Source organism: Vicugna pacos, chromosome X, assembly GCF_048564905.1.
Source record: "Vicugna pacos chromosome X, VicPac4, whole genome shotgun sequence".
Taxonomy (NCBI): domain Eukaryota; kingdom Metazoa; phylum Chordata; class Mammalia; order Artiodactyla; family Camelidae; genus Vicugna; species Vicugna pacos.
Genome location: NC_133023.1, coordinates 80,528,488 through 80,548,252, shown reverse-complemented (window position 1 = coordinate 80,548,252; position 19,765 = coordinate 80,528,488). Strand labels below are relative to the sequence as shown.

General features: G+C 34.2%; 1 protein-coding gene across 1 annotated transcript in view; it reads left to right on the top strand.

Moving 5' to 3' along the window:
• The first annotated feature begins 50 nt into the window (after positions 1–50).
• Positions 51–19,765, top strand: part of COL4A5 (collagen type IV alpha 5 chain) — a 188,191-nt gene continuing 168,476 nt past the window's right edge. Inside the window, exon 1 of the mRNA XM_006215198.4 lies at positions 51–457. Coding sequence (XP_006215260.1) covers positions 377–457 — 81 coding nt within the window. The 5' untranslated portion in view covers positions 51–376. The remainder of the gene's footprint in view (positions 458–19,765) is intronic.

Genomic DNA, 19,765 nt, shown 5'->3' with positions numbered 1-19,765 from the left:
CCCAGTGCTGGTAGGGAGGGGGCGGTGCGGGGGAAGAGAGGCAGGAAAGTAGATCTGTGGGACTTGCGCGAGGAAAAAGTTTGCAAGTCTGGACAGAAGGGAAAAGTGCTCCCGAGAGACCGGCTTTGGGGAGGGGAGGGGGGAGGGAAGAATAGCTGCTGCTGCTGCTGCTTTTTTTTTCGTTTCTTTTTTTTTTTTCTTCACTCTTAAAAAGCTTCTTTCTCTTCACCCAAGACGACCGGCACAATTGGGACACCCTCGCTGTCTCTCTCCGGCTCTAGCTCTCTCCCTATAAACCCTCAAGATTATGTCAATTGGTCAGAGCGAGCCGGGGATTTCGTGCGGGTGCTGAAGGAGCTGCGGGAGCCGGAGAAGAATGAAACTGCGTGGAGTCAGCCTGGCTGCCGGCTGGTTCTTACTGGCCCTGAGTCTTTGGGGGCAGCCCGCAGAGGCTGCGGTAAGTCCTTCCTCCTACCCCCCCACCCCATCACCTCGCTCTCACGCTAAAATCACTTTTTTGTCCCTTTACCTTCCTTTCTCCTGGGCCTTGGCTAGGGAATTCAAGTTTGCTTTCACTTGTTTAGGAAGAAACATTATTTACAACGCTAGTATTTCAAGCCTTCTGAAGTCCAAGGGAGAGGTTTAAGCGTTTAAAAATAGGGCTGCTTGCTTTCCTGCAGCTAGCTGCTCTGGGGGCAAGAGCAGAGCCTGGGGTGGAGGATGCATGTTAATAGATCACTAGACTCTGGTGGAGATTTAAAACTTTTCCTCCCTACCCTCCGCCCCCGGCTGTTTCCCTACCTGCCCGCGAACCTTTTCACTGGTTGTACCCAATCCACGCACTCTTTAAACTTTGTCTATAGTTTAATGTTTTGGCTTTTCTGAAATCCAGCTTCCACCAAAGTGTTAAGCGCACCCGTAAAGTTCTTCCCTTTTGCCCTTTCCTTAAGTAACATGAACTTCCTCTCACCTCTGATTAGTAAAAAGCTCTGTAGAGACTGTTTCCCTCTTGACATCCTTGTTGCAAATGCTCAGGTAATATACCAAGAAGAATGAGGGAAAGACGGATGGATTCAGGCTTCAGGTCTTCTGCGTCGTTTTTTTGTTTTTGTTTTTTTTTTTTAAGTGCTGGGTTTTTGTTGTTTACTTTTTTTAACTCCCTAAGGGACCTGAAACAAATTGAGAATTTGCCCATCACGTATTTAAAGGAAAAGAATTATCTTTTTTTTCCCAAAGGAGATGATTGTTCTGGTTTAAAGGAGAGTTAGGGAGGAAGTACATGTGAAATGATAGAGCAAAAAGTTCCACTCAGTTTTAGGAATGTAGAATAAAATCCTAGTATATTCCCTAGAAGGGTATCTGGGTAGTCCCTCCCACTGTCCTTCTGGGCATGAGAGGCAGATTTAAAGGAATGAATGGCTTTGTCAGAGAAAATGTTCTCCAGCTTGAGACTCATCTCCTTAATTTCACTTAACCTCTAAAGAATTACATGTGTGACAGATTATTTAAAAATTATACTTGTGTGAACATAATGGGTGGTTTTAAAACACTTTAATATGAGATCATGGCTTAGGCCTTCACATGGTTGAGTGACTATCAATTCTTTATATGCAACTGCTGTGTTATAGCTTATCTGGGTCCACTTTTAAGCTAGCTGTCTAGCTGTTTTATACACTCAGCATGCCTCAGATTACATTGCCCTCCTTCTATCCTCCGGAAAGTGTGTACTCAAGGTATGAAAACTAACTTTCATATTACTCTAAGCACAACATGATTGTGATGGCAACTCTGCTGAAAAACCATGCATATCAAATATTTTAATTACACTTGCCATAATTTTTCTTCCGTCAAAATAGATGATATAAGACTGCTTTTTAGATGCAGATCATCTTAAGGGCTAAGGTGCAACCACTCAGTAGGGCTACAGACTCTTGGATAAAACTACAGTTGTGTTGTTGAAAATAGTTAATTTTAAAAACATCTTCTTGGTACTTACAACTTATGGCATTTGTTTGACCCGGGGCAAAGATTTTGTGGATGTTTGATTAAATATTTCTCATTTTTTTCTTTTGATGTTGCTATTAATAAATATGCACTAGACACTGATCATATGGGTATGTATAGCAATACTATACATCAATTTATATTAAATCATTTTATGTTAAAATGAATTTTCTTTTTATGATTGACAAAACTTGGGAGCAAGTTTGTTTTCTTGGACTCTAACGATTGAGTGTCCATGACGAAATTACAGAAGACATCATATAGTTTTTTTCTGTTTTCTCCTATATAATTTTATAGAACATTTTATATCCCATTTCCCTGTCATTAGTATATTGTGCCTCTAATAAAACCGGGGTTTGTTTTTTCTGCTTCATACATTAATATCCTAGTTAGATGAATGTTTTAATCATCTCAAAGATATGAATGGTATCTGCTCTCCATACCATACTAGTGCTGGAGATACTGGTGACCTTCTCCAGAGTAAACTGGATGGTAGTGAGGCTGCTTGTTGACTGAAGTAGTCTAGTACTTTTAACCAGGAAGAACATTGTTCCATAAATTGCTTTAATTTTTCATAGTTAAGTGATTCATTTATCTCTGAAGTCATGCCATATTGGGATATCACAAATATGTGGAAGATTTGTTTAGGTAGAGCATTTATTAGGTAAAATAAAGTAACCCTTATTCGGAAAGGTTAGCAGTAAGGGAGGAAGGCAGTTTTAGTAGGGAAGATCAATTCCACTGATGGAAATAATGTATTTTTCTGTAAAGGTAATTATACCTATACTGAGTCACTGTCAGTAGTGTGTACACTTAGATTTATGGATATGGTGATATACAAATATTAGTAAGTTTTGTGTGTGTGCAGTAGGGTGAACAGGTTTCTTATGTTAAGTGTATACTGTCTGCCCTGTGACTTGTGGCAGCAACTCGTTAAGGGTAGTAGCGTGGTTTGTGGCCATAGAACAGTTTTTCCGCCCAAGTATACTGCTTTATAGGAAGAATTTTTCAGCATTATTCTCATAACTTAACATTTTTGACTGTTTACTATGTGCCAGGCACTGCAAATATGGAAATATACATTAGCATATTTAATCTTCACAACAGATCTACGAAGTATAAACCATTGTTATTCCCACTTTACAGAGCAAGGAGCTACAGATCATAGAGGTTAACTAACTTGCCAAAAATCACATAGTTAGCAAGTTGTGGAGCTGGAAATTTGAATCCAGGCAATTTGACTCCAAATTCTTTACCCTTAACAGCTGTCCTATACTGCCTCCTTTGTATGTGGTTTATGGAGATACATTTGCTGTTCAGAGTATTTGGATCTCCACTATTTTTTTTTTGAGTCGGGGGTAGACACAGGAGGTGAAATGGAAAATATAATGGGGATTACATCTCTTCCTGCTGATGTTAGGAGAGGCAGCATGGTATAATAGAAACAGCTTTGGGCTTAGAATAAAAAGATCAGAGTTTGATCTCTATATGTCTGTCTATTTATAGAGAGAGAGTTTAAAAGCAATCTGGAAGCAATTGCTTGCTGCAGATTGTACGGTTTTATACAATCACATATATAAAAAGTTAGATTTATAAAACAAGTGTAATTTGTGGTAGATGATTATTTTGAAGAAAGATTTGCCTTATTTTAGTCAGTTTCCATAATAATTTTAAATGTGCTGAACTTTTCAGAGCATGTCTATTGTGGTAAAACAGGGTATGTGTATATGGTAGAACACTTCACTTACTTATTTTTGTTTTTACCAGTTTACCCACTCATCATATCCAATTCTATTCACTCATCTATCTCTAAAACTTTAGTCTTGTACGTATATCTGTGTATATATATATATATATATATATATATATATATATATATATATATCTGTCTTGTGACTGTGTAAGAGTGTACCTTTTTTTCCCATGTTTTTACTTGGCTTTTGATGTATGTATATGCACCACATGAGACTCTTTACCTTGAATTAACCTTGGTAACTTGGTTAAGGTTGTGTCTGCCAGGTTTATCCACTATAAAATCAGTTTTTCCCTTTGTAATTACAAAGCGAGCAGATTGTAGGACTATGTGGGGCAATATTGTGAGACGTACATATCTTGTTTCTCATCATAATTTTGCCCTCTAAATTTAGTATCTATTGAGGATTCTGGCCTTAATAATTACTGCTGTGATATTTGCTAAATGGTGATCTTCGATTTTCAACATTTTCTGCATTTATTAATTGCATTCTAATGAAATAAAGAACTTTACCTTCTCTGCTGTTTATTGTTATTTATTTGTATTTATTTATTTTCTTAGTAATTTATTTATACCAGTATGGATTTATGGATGTTTGTTTTATTCTATGAGTTACAATAAATTATGCTACTTTTATTGTTTCCTGAAATTACCTCAGATTTGGCCAATAGAAGCCTGTTCCAGTTGGCTCCTGTGTCTTTTCAATGTGTTCCCAGAATTTTTTGAGCATTCTTTTACATTCTGGCATTACAAGATATTCCAGATTCATTTTCTCCTTTCTCTGCCCCAACCCTGAGATAGCTGTTTTTCTAAGGAGCTCTGATTCTTTTTATTGGATAATGGTTTTAGAGATCAACATCTGGGTGCTCGGCCGGCTTGCTACTGCTGGGGTGTCATTGCTTCTGGGCCTTCTCAGCAGACAAAACTAGGGAATATATGTATATATACACAGACACATACCCACTTCTGTATCTGTTTCTTCCAGTTTCTCTTTGTATGTGTATATATATATATTATATATATATATATATATATATAATATATATATATATAGTAAAAAACATTAATTTGCATTTATATCTCTGATTCAAATCTGAGATCACAGAATAAACATGCATCTTTGATGTTGTGGGATCGCATTGCTTTCTAGTATCTCTCCTAAGGCATGTTTTGTGGGCTTTGTAGAGGTCTAATACAGAGTCTTTTAGAGATTGTCTCTGGAGTCAGACCTGGAATTTGACTGGAAGATATGTGACCTGCAGCCAAGAAGTAACCACTGAACTTCAATTTCCTCAGTACCAAAAGGGGGCCAGTGGTACCTATGTCACAGATTGTTTTGAGGATAAAATGAAAGAAGTTACATAAAGCATTTAGAATAGTACTTGACACATATTAAATGCTTAGTAAATTTTAGATTTCATTATTGTCATTGCAAACTATTTATTGACTCGCCATTTCTTATTGCATTGACTCAGATTCTCTGCCTGATTTTCAAGATCTGTCATGATTTTTCCCTTCATTCAACTTTATTTTTCATTACATTTTACAATATACTCCCTCCATGCTACCCTAGGTGAGCTTTCCTATAATCCCTTGAGCACTACATACATATTTTGGCTCTTCATCTTGATTAGAATCCTAAGGATCCAAATCTTTCCTCAGTTTTAGCATAATGTTTACATTCATTCAGGAGATACTTATTCAGCAACTCATAAGTACTTAAGAATTACATGTATGTTGTTCTGTTTCCACCTTGTGCACAGAAATGTACTGTGCACAGAATCATTTTGTGCTAGACATTTTGTGCTAGACGTGGATAAAACTGAATCAGAAAGACATGGAGGTTACATGATAATGAGAATAGATAAATAGTTCTTCTGTGAAACTTTCCCTTACTACTTTATCAGTTGCTGATTTTACCTTTTTTTGAACATTTGTCATATTTAGCCTCTAAATATACTTGGTCTTACAAGCATTTTGTTTCATGGGATTTTATCTTTGTTATTAGATTTTAGACTTTTTGAAGACAAGAACTGTATATTTATTCATTCATCCAATTTCCATGTTGATTTTGTCTGATAACAAAAGTAATACATGTTCAATGTTGGAAACTAGAAAAATAGAGACAATTATAAAGAAGAAAAGAAAAATCTTTCCACAATTCTACCTACAGCACAGAAATAACTCGTATTATTGTCTTGATTTTCCTTCTTATGTATCTAATGTTTTCTTTAAAAAGTATATTGGTTAAAATTTTTTAAAAGTTGAGATCATTCTATATACAATTTTATATGTTAATATTTTTAACTTACCAAGCATTTTCCCATGGTATTAAAATTCTTAGTTTTAAAATACTATTTTTAAATGATTGCACACAATTTGTATTTATACAAGCCACAGTTAATTTACCTGTTCACTTTTATGGAATATACTTCTAAATTTCAAGTTTTTTAGCCATTGTGAATAATGCTGCCATGAATAGTTCTTATTCCATATTGTGTTATTTTTATTAGTACTGCCTCCTTCATGGGTTAAAGGTCATCAGTATTTTTAACCTTTTTGGTACATGCAGTGGACCCTGACATTTAGAAAGGCTGTATGAGTAAATATGATAGCTAACTTTTTTTTTTAATGATTACTATGTTGTACCCTGTTAGGTAGGTAATACTATTCCCATTTTATGTACAAGGAATCTGAGGCCCACAGGGTGCTTAAATAATTACCAAAAGTCACACAATTAATAAGTTATTGGGCCAAGATTTGAACCAAAGCAGTTTTGCTCTAGAACCTGTTTATGAGATTTTCCTGTCTGTATTTCATTCATGATAGTACAGAAAAATGGTCATGTTGAAAATTTGAATAATTTCCACTACCCTTTCCATGACTGCTCAGTAGAATTGATTCTAAAGATAGGCCACCAGCCAATTATTTAATAACCCTTCACTAGAATTGCCTAGGTCATTCATCCTCAAGGGCCTAAATTTTAATTTTGTGTATTGTACACCCTCCCTACATTTCTTCCCCTTACAGAAGATGGAGCCTGTACTCCATAAATACCTCCCCCACTGACTTTTTCTTAGCTATAGCAAAAGTATAACATACTCCAAACCCCTGACATTCCTCCTCCCCCAGGGGAGTTTTGGGATGCATCTGAAATGGGAGACCCTTTTACCCTTTCTTCCCTACCCATAGCTGTCTATGAGGCTTACGTTAAATGCCTTTGTCTTTGCCTGGTGTTGTCCCTTGCTTTCATCTCTCCCTTAGTGGTACTTGAGAACCTTCCCCCCATTAATTACTAACCTGTTTTCCCACCTTGGGGGTGATAGTATTCCTGCCACCATCTCTTTTTAGAAACAAACTTGTAGGTACATATGGAATGAGAGGTCCCCCATCCACTTTGCACCACCCATACTTTACTTTTTCTTTGTGTTTCCTCACTAGGTAAGTGACTTTACTACCTTTATGGTAGCTTTGTGGCTTGTGCAATTCAAATGTATTCCTCCACAAAATCACAAACTGTTATACGTATGGCTTTTCCAGGTGGCGTTTGAATAGCTGAACTTTAAGCTTCTAAATGATAGGGATCTGCTCTTGCCAAATTACTTTCCAGAATGGTTTTACCAATTATATTCCTATCAGTAGTGTAAAAGAGTGCCTATGAGACAGTCTTAATAATTTTTTTCTATTTAGTACAGTGACTATAGAATTGATGCTCAATTGATTGCCAGTTGGTTGGCAGATTTGGTCCTATCCTCTAATGATTTTCTTTTTAAAATGTAATCATTCCATCATCTCATTCCCTTCTGACAATAGCAACTGTGGAACAGAAGTGGTTTTTGAAAATAAATTCTCTCTAATTAACATTATAAATGAACCACCCAGCCACTTAACTAAATCTTCATTACAAAGATTTGTTTTTAATAGCAGTAATTCTTGAGGCATTTTGGAGAGGCATCTTTAGTGTGATCTCTGATACATAAGCTTCTTTCATTTTAACAAACCAGATTCTCATTTTATGCATCAATGCTTGAGTTTATTTACCTTCATAATCTGTCCAAGTCCAACTGCCCTTTGTTCCTTTAGAAGCTTCTGCTGGCCTTTTACCAAAAGTGTAGTCTGCAATGGTACCAGGTACCTTGAGAAATGGGAACGTTAAATCTCATGCTGTTTGCTAACTAAAGAGAACCAAAGACAAACGTTATGAAAGAAATAGGCTTTTGCTAAATTAACTTCAAACATTTTAATAAATCTGATGTAATCATTAGCTTTACTTTTTAACTTATAGAGAGATTAAAGCACCATTTTTGAGCACGTGCTAGTCAGGTTAATGGAATTGGTTTTATGATAGTACTAAAATAGAACTAGAAGAAATTCTGGTGGCATTTGTATCATATAATTCAGTCAAAGAACAACTTTCTTATATGTTCAGAGAACTGGGTGATTTGCTTCCAAAATTTCTTTTAGTATATATGACATTAATGGAATACTGAAGAAGACAATGGAACTTTGTGAGGGGGACACTAGTGAAAAATTGCTTCATATATTCTGTATTTTGAGCTCTCCAGGACTTTGCTATAGGAGGAGACGTCCTTCTCTGTCCATAATCTCATAATCTAATTGATGTAGTAAAACATTTCTGTATGTGAAAAGCATAATTGTGACTGTTTATATCAGATAGGTTTTCTGTTGCAAGTTGTAGAAAACACTAATTCAACTGCCTTAACAACAAAGAAAATTTTTAGCTCACGTAACAAGAAGTGTGAAGGCAGAGTAATTCCAAGATTAATTAATTCAGCCAAATAATGACCCAAGTGGTTTCCATTTTCTGCTCTGCCTTCTCTGCCTATCAGCTTACTGTCTCAGATTGGTGCCTGTCATACTTGCAAGATTGCTACTGCAGTTCCAGGTACTATATGCAGATACCACGATGCCCAATAGAAGAAGGTAGGAACTTTTTATATAGCAATGAAAACTTTCTCAGGAGTCCCACACCTTCACTCTGAAAACAGCTCTTACATCTGTTCTGTTAGAATTACGTTGCATGCATATGCTTACAGCAGTACATTGGCAAGTGGAATAGTACCATAAAGAGAGCAATGCCTACCCCGCCGCCACACACCAAAGCACATTGCTATCTGGAAAAGTTAGAGGGTGGGAAAATTCAAATGAAATTAGGGTTCTTTTAGGGAGGAATCATTCCTGCTGTGTGACTTCATGAGTTTGTCCTCAGGATCAGTTGAATAAAAGATTTGTAAGAAATTGATGTATTTGTTAAATACAAGATGTATTACTTAAGAGAAAAACTAATGTTTGGTGGAGTTGTACAGATGAAAGATGTTGACTACTTAACATAATTATAGACATTTTAGCGTGGGAGGAACATTAGGGATTCTTAAGGTCAGTGATTTTCAAATTGTGATCTGTGGACTCCTGAAATTCCTGGGATCCTATCAGGAGGAACATGAGGACTATTTTAACAGTAATTTGAAGACTACTTTGCCTTTTTCACTGTGTTGACATTTGCACTGATGGTGGATATAACAGTGTAGTGTACCAAATTGTCCTAGTAGTTGTATTCTTCAAACTCTCAGGGGATAAAAAGTCAATTTTACTTAAGAATATCCTCAATGTAGCATTAATTTTTATTAAATCTTGACCCTTGAGTACACATATTTTTAATATTTTGTATGACAAAGTGGGAAGTATACAGAAAACATTTCTGTATGCTGAAGTAATATCATTGTTTCTAGCAAAAGCACTTGTGCCATTATTTGAGTCGTGGACTGAACTAGCTGGTTTTTGCATGGAACACATTTTACTTGAAAGAACAACTGGGAAAAACTATGATTATTCAGACTTGAGTATTTGGCAAGAATTTTCTCAAAAATGAGCAAAGTGAATCTATCATTTCAAGGAAAACTACTGGCAGTACTTGTTGCCAGTGAAAAAATTTGAGCTTTTCAGGTAAGTATTAGAATTTTAGGAAACTTGACTCTGCCACCTTGTGCTTGGCAACTTCCCAAAACTTAACCCTTTTCTAATGAGGTTGGTAATTTATATTAATATGTGTGATTTTTTGTATGTATAGTAAAATGTGTTAACATTTGGAAGTTCTGCAAATCTCAGTGAAGTAATAGCTTCCAAATGACTGATGCATGATGTTACAAAATCATGCATGACTAAAAGATCCATTCAAAGACAAAATAGATCAATATGTTTTAATGTAATTGAGTACAAAAATTAAATAGATGAGGTATCAGATTCTATATTGCAACTTACCTTAAAGAGTATACCACTTATAGAACTTTCGCATAGTATCAAAGAGTGTTCACAGTTATCTTAAAAGGGTATTAAAATACTCAGTTTTCCAAATTGCCATTTTTAAATGAATAAATAATTCCTTTTTTCATTGATTTGCTTTGGTCTAGGTCAGAATTCTGTTCTGTTGATCTGCTTGTCTATCCTTATGCCAATATCAGACTTCTCTTACTTTTTTGTTATTATAATAACTCTAAATTTTGTAGTATAAGTCAAATTTATTCTTCTCTAAGACTTTCTTGACTATTGTCTTAGCTATTCCATATAAATTTTAGATTCATCTTGTCAATTTCTACTAAAAAAACTTTTTGAGATTTTGATAGGGATAGCAACAATTCTATGGATTCATTTAGGAATGAATGAAATCTTAAAATTATTGATTTTTCCAATCTATGAACAACTGTACATTTCACTATTAATTTAGATATTCTTTAATTACCTTCAGAGAAGTCATGCTCAGCATTTATTCAGTTTCTTCCTATGCATATGATTGTTTCTATAGTAAATGATGTAATTCAAAAAATTTTATTTTTAGTTGCTTGTTGCTAAGATATAGGTATACATTTTTATATTGATGTTTTTATACTAAGGTATTACTATTTTTTCATTTTTAAGGTATGATTTATATATTGAAAAGTTCACCAATTTTATGCACAGTTCTGAGTTTTGACAGATGCACCCAATAATAAATGTAGTCTATACTCATGGTATAGAACAGCATTGCTAAGATTATTCATTAGGGTCTAGTAGTTACTTTGTATTTTCTATGTAAATGGTCATATATGCAAATAAAGTTACAGTTCTTTTCAATCCGTATGTCTTTTTGTGCTCTCTGCCTTACTGCACTGGCTAAGACCTCCAATATAAGTTTAATAGAAGTGGTAAGAGAGAATATCCTTTTTTTGCACTCTATCTTTTGGGGAATATATTCAATATTTCACTCTTATGTTAGTTTAAGTTTTCTATGGTAACAGATTGAGGAGCTCCTTTTCCATTCCTATTTGCTGACATTAAAAAAATGTTAAATTTCATCAAGAAATAATTTGTACCTGCTAACACGATTATATTGTCAGGAGCACAGCTGAGCTTGTAGGTATATTAGTAGCCAACTAAAACAAACAAGCCAAAAGGAAAGTAACAAACTTTTAATTGGTTACCGTGATCGATAGGCAAAAGACCAAACAAGGGAACATGCCAACTTCCCTTTCCTTCCTTTTACGTAATTTTTCTACATGCAGTGACTGCAGTCCCAGTGGATCAGCACAAACGTGGGGATCAGGTCATCTTACTGATGAAGGAGCCTCAAACAGAAAGCTCCTGCAGTTTTAGGAACCTAGAGACCTAGGAGAGGAACAGGAGAAATGCTATGTGTGGAAATGTACTGAGTCAGAGTGGGGAAAATTGTCTTCAAAGTTTTCCCTGACTTCCTCTGCTACAAACGTTGTGAACAAGTCTTTGTGTGGACATATGTTCAAGAAATTGAGTTGCTGGGTTGTATCATAAATTCTGTTTTAAAATTTATTAGAAACTTCTAAATTGTTTTTCAGAATGGCTGTACCATTGTGTATTCACCAGTGTATGAAAGTTCTACTTGTTCCCCATCCTCGCCTGCATTTGCTATTATTACTCTTTTTAATTTTAGCCATTTTGATGGTCTGAGTATTGCGATCTACTTGTAGTTTTCTTATAGTGAACTTTTTATTTATATTCAGTAAAATTTACTATCCTTGGTATACTATTCTGTGAGTTTTGACAAAAGCATACAATCTTGTGACCACTACCTTAGTCAAGATTCAGAACAGTTCCATCACCTCGTAATGTTTCCTCATGCTGCCCCTTTGTAATTAGTCCTTTCACTTACCCACAGTTCCTGGCTATCACTTATCTATTTTCTGATCCTGTAATTTTACGTTGTTTTGCAATGTCATGTAGATTGAATGATCCAGTATGTAACCTTTTGAGTCTAATTTTTTCTCTTAATGTAATACATTGGGGATTTATCCATATTGTGTCTATCAATAGACCGTTTCTTTTTAAATTTGTTTTCTTATATTTGAGTGGCAAGAACTCTTTATATATTTTGGATACAACATCTTTGTCTGATATATACAAGTTTTGTGGATATGTTCTATTTGATGGCTTGCCTTTTTATTTTTTTAACTGATATTTTCACAGAATAAAAGTTAAATTTTGACACAGTTCAGTTTATCGTCTTTTTCTGTTCTTTGGGGTTTTTTGTATTCTTTTTAAATTGAAGTATAGTCAGTTAACAATGTTATATCAGTTTCTGGTGTACAGCATAATGTTTCAGACATACATATACGTACATATATTCATTTTCATAATCTTTTCCATTATAGGTTACTGCAAGATACTGAATGTAGTTCCCTATGCTATACAGTATAAACTTGCTGTTTATCCATTTTGTATATAGTAGTTAGTATCTGCAAATCTCAAAATCACAGTTTATCCCTTCCCACCCTCTTTCCCTGCTGGTAACCTTGTTTGTTCTCTATGTCTGAGTCTTTTTCTGTTTTATAGATTTGTGTTTTTTTTTTAGATTCCACATAGAAGTGATATCATATGGTATTTTTCTCTTTCTGACTTCAATTAGAATGACGATCTCCAGGTCTATCCATTTTGCTGCAAATGGCATTAATTTATTCTTTTTTATGGCTGAGTAGTATTTGATTGTGTGTGTGTGTATATCTATATATACATTATATATATATATGTGTGTATATATATATATGTGTGTGTATATATATGTGTATATATATATATATATACATACACACACACATTCTTTATCCATTCATCTGTCAATGGATATTTAGGTTGCTTCTGTGTCTTGGCTATTGTAAATAATGCTGCTATGAACATTGGGGTGCATGTGTCTTTTTGAATTACAGTTTTCTCTAGGTATATGTGCAGGAGTTGGATTGCTGGATTATATGGTGAGTCTGTTTTTAGTTTTTTGAGGAATCTCCATACTGTCCTCCATAATTGCTGCACCAATTTATATTCCCACCAACAGTGCGGAAGGGTTCCTTTTTCTGCACACCCTCTCCAGCATTTATTATTTGTAGACTTTTTAATGATGGCCATTCTGACTTGTGTGAGGTGATACCTCATTGTCATTTTGATTTGCATTTCTTTAATAATTAGCAATTTTGAGCATCTTTTCATGTGCCTGTTGGCCATCTGAATGACTTCCTTGGAGAGATGTCTGTTTAGGTCTTCTGCCCATTTTTTGATTGGGTTGCTAGTTTTTTTTTTTTTTGATACTAAGCTGTATGAGATGTTTGTATATTTTGGAAATTAGTCCCATGTTGGTCGCATCATTTGCAAATATTTTCTTCCATTCTGTAGGTTGTCTTTTTATTTTGTTAATGGTCTCCATAGCTTGTAGAAGCTTTTAAGTTTAATTAGGTCCCATTTGTTTATTTTTGCTTTCATTTCCATTACTCTAGGATCTGGTTCAAAAAACAGTATTGCTGTGATTTATGTCAAAGAGTGTTCTATGTTTTCCTCTAGGAGTTTCATAATGTCTGGTCTTACATTTAGGTCTTTAATCCATTCTTTTACAGGTGGCTTCCAGTTTTCCCAGCACCACTTATTGAAGAGACTGTGTTTTTCTCCATTATATATTCTTGTCATAGATTAATTGAGCATAAATTCATGGATTTATTTCTGGGCTTTCTATTCTAGTCCATTGATCTGTGTATCTGTTTCTGTGCCAGTACCATACTGTTTTGATTACTGTAGCTTTGTAGTATAGTCTGAAGTCAGGGAGCATGATTCCCCCAGCTTTGTTCTTCTTCCTCAAGATTGTTTTGGCTACTCGGGGTCTTTTGTGTTTCCATACAAATTAAAAATTTTTTTGTTCCAGTTCCGTGAAAAATGTCTGGTAATCTGATAGGGATTGCATTCCTTTAATGTATCTGTATATTGCCTTGGATAGTATGGCCGTTTTAACAATATTGATTCTTCCAACCCAAGAACACAGTGTATCTTTCCATCTGTTTGTGTTGTCTTCAGTTTCTTTCGTCAGTGTCTTATAATTTTGGAGGACAGGTCCTTTGCCTCCTTAGGTAGGTTTATTCCTAGGTATTTTATTCCTTTTGATGCAGTGGTAAACAGCATTGTTTCCTTAAATTTTTTTATGATATTTGTCGTTAGTATATAGAAATACAGCTGATTTCTGTATATTAATTTGTATCCTACAACTTTACGAAATTCATTGATGAGCTCTAGTAGTTTTCTGGTAGTGTCTTTAGGATTTTCTATGTATAGTATCATATCCTCTGCAAACAGTGACAGTTTACTTCTTCTCCAATTTGGATTCCTTTTATTTCTTTGTCTTCTCTGATTGCTGTGGGTAGGACTTAGAAAACTATGTTGAATAAAAGTGGTGAAAGTGGGCATCCTTGTCTTGTTCCTGATGTTAGGAGAAATGCTTTCAGCTTTTTACCACTGAATATGATGTTAGCTGTGGGTTTGTCATATATGACCTTTATTATGTTGAGGTATGTTCCCTCTATGGTCACTTTCTCAAGAATTTTTATCATATATGTTTGTTGAATTTTATCAAACACTTTTCTGCATCTATTGAGATAATCATTAAGTTTTTATTCAGTTGGTTAAATTGGTATATCACACTGATTTGTGGATATTGAAAAACCCTTGCATCTCAGGGATAAATCCCACTTGATCTTGGTGTATGATCCTTTTAATGTATCATTGGAATCTATTTGCTAGTATTTTGTCGAGGATTTTTACATCTATATTCATAAGTGATATTGGCCTGTAATTTTCTTTTTTTTTTGTGGTCTTTGATTTTGGTATCAGGGTGATGGTGGCCTCATAGAATGAGCTCAGAAGTGTTCCTTCTTCTGCAGTTTTTGGAATATTTTCAGAAGGATAGTTGTTAACTCTTCTCTAAATGTTCGGTAGAAGTGGAGCCTGTGAAGCCACCTGGCCCTGGACATTTGTTTGTTGGGAGTTTTTTAATCTGATTCAATTTCAGTACTGGTAATTGTTCTATTCTAATTTTTTATTTCTTCCTGGTTCAGTGTTGGCATATTGTACCTTTCTAAGAAATTGTCCATTTCTTCCAGGTTGTCCTTTTTGTTGGCTTATAGTTGCTCATAGTAACAACTTATGATCCCTTGTATGTCTGTGGTGTTGGTTGTAACTTCTTTTTCGTTTCTGATTTTATTAATTTGGGTCCACTCTCTTTTTTTTCTTTATGAATCTGGCTAAAAGGTTTATCAATTTTGTTTATCTTTTCAAAGAACCAACTTTTAGTTTCAGTGATCTTTTCTATTGTTTTCCTTAGTCTCTGTTTCATTTATTTCTGCTTTAGTCTTTATGATTTCTTTCCTTCTATGACCTTTGGGTTTTTCTCTTCTTTCTCTAGTTGCTTTAGGTGTAAGGTTAGGTGGTTTGTTTGAAATTTTTCTTGTTTCCTGAGGTAGGCTCGTATCGCTATAAACTTCTTAGAGAACTGCTTTTGTTGTTTCCCGGAGGTTTTGGATCATCATGTTTTCATTTTCCTCTGTCTCTAAGTATTTTTTTGATTTCCTCTATAATGTCTTCTGTGATCCATTGGTTGTGTAGTAGCATATTGTTTAGCCTCCATGTGGTTGCGGTTTTGGCAGCTTTTTTTTCTAGTAGTTGTTTTCTCATCTCATAGCGTAGTGGTCAAAAAAGATACTTGATGTGAAATTCAATTTTCTTAAATTTACCAAGGCTTGCTTTGTGGGCCAGCATGTGATCTATTCTGGAGAATGTAGTTTATCTCCTTTTTATGTTTATGGCTTCCTGTGCCCTTTATTAGAAATCTTTGACTACCCCAAGATCATCAAGAATTTTTTTCCATGTTTGCTTCTAAAAATTTTTTTGGAATACTTTTAACTTTTGACTCATTTAGTTGTGTATGGTGTTTGGTAAGGGTACTTTTTCAGTGTTTTCTCCCCTGTGTTTAACTAGATCCAACACCATTTATTGAAAAGATAATCCCTTCCCCGTTGTACCTTTGTTGAAAATAAATTAACTATATGGACTCTAATTATGGACTCTAATATGTTCCTGAATCTGTATGTCTACCCTTAAGCCAATAGCACACTGCCTTCAATATTATAGTTTTACAAGTCTTGAAATCAGGTGGTGCAAATTCTCCAAATTTGTTCTTTTTCAAATTTTTGATTCCTCCTCCTTTTCTTCCTCCTCCTCCACTTCCTCCTCCTCTTCATCTTCCTCCTCCACATCTCCATTTCTTTCTCTTCCTCTCATTCTTCTCCTCCTCCTTTTCCTCCTCCTCCTTTGCATTTCTATGTAAATTTCACATTTAGCTTGTCAGTTCATACAGATAAACCTTCTGTAATTTTGAATGGGATTGTATTTAATCTACAGATCATTTGGGGCAAAACTGATATCTTAATAGTATTCAGTATTCTGATAAATGAAAATGGTATATCTTTCTGTTTATTAAGATCTTTAATTTCTCTCAGCAATGTTTCATACTTTTCAGCATGTAGTTCTTATACATATTTTGTTAAATGTATCCCTAAATATTCATGTGTTTGAATAGTAGTATTAATGATATTGTATTTTATTTTCTGTTTTCAATTGTTTGTTGTTAGTGTAATGAAATACGAGTGATTTTTTTCCCTTTTGACCTATATAATGTGATCTTGCCAAATTAATTTATTATTTCTGGTAGCCTTTTTATGAATTGCTTAAATTATCTACATAATGTGATGATATCTTCTGTGAAGTAACATATAATATAGACTTACTTCTTTTGTAGTCTGCACACTCTGGTTTCCTTTTTATCTTATTGTTAGGACCTTCAGGAGAATGTTTGAGAGTTGAGACCATAGTCTTTGCTAACTTTTCCCAGTGTCTGAAAACATTTGCTTCACATATTCTGTAGAGTTTTCTGGTTGTTTATGGAAAGATGGCAAGTCCATTAGCAATTGTTGCAACATAGCCTGCTTTCATTTTTTGGATGACACTGCTGTGAACACTATTGAACAAAATTGTTTGCTTTTCAGATTATTTCCTTTGAACAGACTTCTAAAACTATATATCGTCATCTGTTTACGGATATTTATATCTGTCTATCTACTTACATACCTACTTACCTATCTGCTTACCTATTCATCCATCCATCTATCTAAACTTACAGTGTAAGTTACCTCAAAAGCAGGGAGTATATTTTCTACTTCTTCTATACTTCACATCTAGCAGATGTTAGCCTTTCGTTTAATTAATGGTGAGTAAAGTTTTTATGATTAATTAATTTTATCATACCCAAAATATCCCTTTAATCATAGGATAGAGAGATTTCTGATCTTGTCTGTGAAGTTTAAGGGTAAAGAAGACTAGGACCATTTCCATAGTTTTTATTTTCTATTACCTTATTTTACCTTAACTTATTTTACTTTATTACCTTATTTTACTTTAACTGTCTTATTTCTCTTTGATAATGTGGTAAACAAAGAATTAAACCGTATGTAGGTCCCAGATTTGGTCACGGATAAAAATATTTTAGCAAAAAATAACAATTCAGTTTGTTTTGAGGTGAGGAAGATTCTTCCTGACTTTCCTTCATTTTGACTTAACTTTGTAGGAGAAATGCTTGAACAGTGACCCTCATCCATTTTGAGTTAATTTAATTTAATTTCAGGAAGCCTTCTGAAATGTGAAACATTTATTTAAGCTTTAGTATTCATTCTGAGTAGTTTTCCTAGCTGGCTATAAATGAGCCAATTTTGCCCTAGCTTTAAGGTCATGTTAATTTTCATTGTTTTGTTTCAAAATGAAGGAGTTAATTCCTTTTATGTTTTCATTTTTAAAATAAGCTCTACATTTTCTTCAGATGTGGGCATGTTGAAAGATTCCACTGTCTGGCAAGATTCATCTCCCTAGATTTCCCCATCTCCCATTTTGCTCACTCCCTAAAGATACTCGATACATTTTGGAAGAGGAAAAATAATAGCTTGTTGTTTTCTAGTTCTTATGGTCAGTTGAGTTCCTGGGTTTTTAATTTTTTTAAATGTTTTTTTCTTCAGAGTGAGTATATTCAGTTCATAGTAATTTGGTTCATAGTGAATAAATACATCCTTAGCTCTTTCTTTGCTCAATCCTATTTTCTTGCTTATCTTTTACAGCCTATTTAGGCACTTCATTTTTCTCCACAGTTGCAGTACAGACTTTTTTTTTTTTTTGGTTATAGCACAAGCTTATTAGACCTTTTCACAGCCTTCATGCCTTTATTTGTGTATACTATATAGTGGACCACAGGCTAATGTTGAAAAATAACAAATGAGATTAAACTGAAAAAGGTCACCTTTCTTAGAGGCAGAAAAAGAGGTTCATCTTCAGGGGCTTAGATTTTTCTTCTTGACTAAGTTGAATGACACGTTTGAATTTACAGATTGACACCATTATATTAAAAGCATGAGCTTATAAACTTGTCTGTATCCTAGTAGATTTTCACACCTATATTCTCATTTTTTCTCTGTTCCATGATACCCAGACAGAGAAAAAGAAGTATATTTTTCTTCAGTGGTTAAATCATTATAATTTGAAATTGTCAGTATGCTAAAAAACAAAGATGAGTTCAAAATCAGGTCTTTCCAATTTCTGTGAGGCAATATAAACATGTTACTCAGGCTTTGTTTTAAAATCAGGTTCTGATTTTATTTTGAAAAAACTGGAAATATTCATAGGCAAGAGGAATTAAATGATTTCAGGTTATAATCTTTTTCTTAGCTCTGCTTATATGTCTACTTTTTCATCTGTATTTTTACTTCATGGTACTCAAAAATTCTGTAAAAATTTTGTTGAGTTTTAACATTAATAGAAATGTAAATTATTATGGAAGATGAATAGGCATAGGTTCTCATTAAATCACAGTTAATGGAAATGTGTACTCATAGGAACATTAACTTGGTTCGTTCTGGGTAGAATACCCAGGTTTAAAGTTTCATCTTCTTTCCTAACCATTGTCCTTAGAAACACATCGGTCTAAACATGGATTTTTTAATGTTAACATAAGATTTTTTAATGATAACTGTTTATTCACATTTAAATGGAGAAGAAAGACTTAGAGGATGATAGTGAAATTATGGATGCTTATTTTTTTCTTTTTCCTTGTCTGTATTTTCTCAGTTATCTATAGTAAGTGTTTATTATTTTTGCCATAAGCATGTTTAAAAATATTTAATACCAGTTTGCGACTGTGTATGTCAACTTCTTTTGGATTTAAACAATTTAACAATATATTTAACAGTTAGCCATTTTTATGCCATCATTCCTATTAAAGGAAAAGAAGACAAGTGAATTATCGAAAAACTAAAACAGAACTTTATCATTTTTATTATTAAACATATCAGATCAAATTTAGAGTTTTCCTTTACCTGCCTTTCTTAAAGTAGAACTTCAGTAGGTTTTTTTTTAAAGTAAATTCCAGGGGCTGCTAGGATAACCTAATGCCAGCAGTAATTCTGTCACTGAACACAATGGAGAAGAGTCATCTTTAATTTCTATGTACTCTTTCATATAAAGTATAACATGCATTCTCCTCATCTTCTCCCCCTCCACTGAGTGCCAAAGACCTTTCCACTTTTCACTTTACCAACACCTATATTTGGAGCAAAATGTATAATATATGTATGA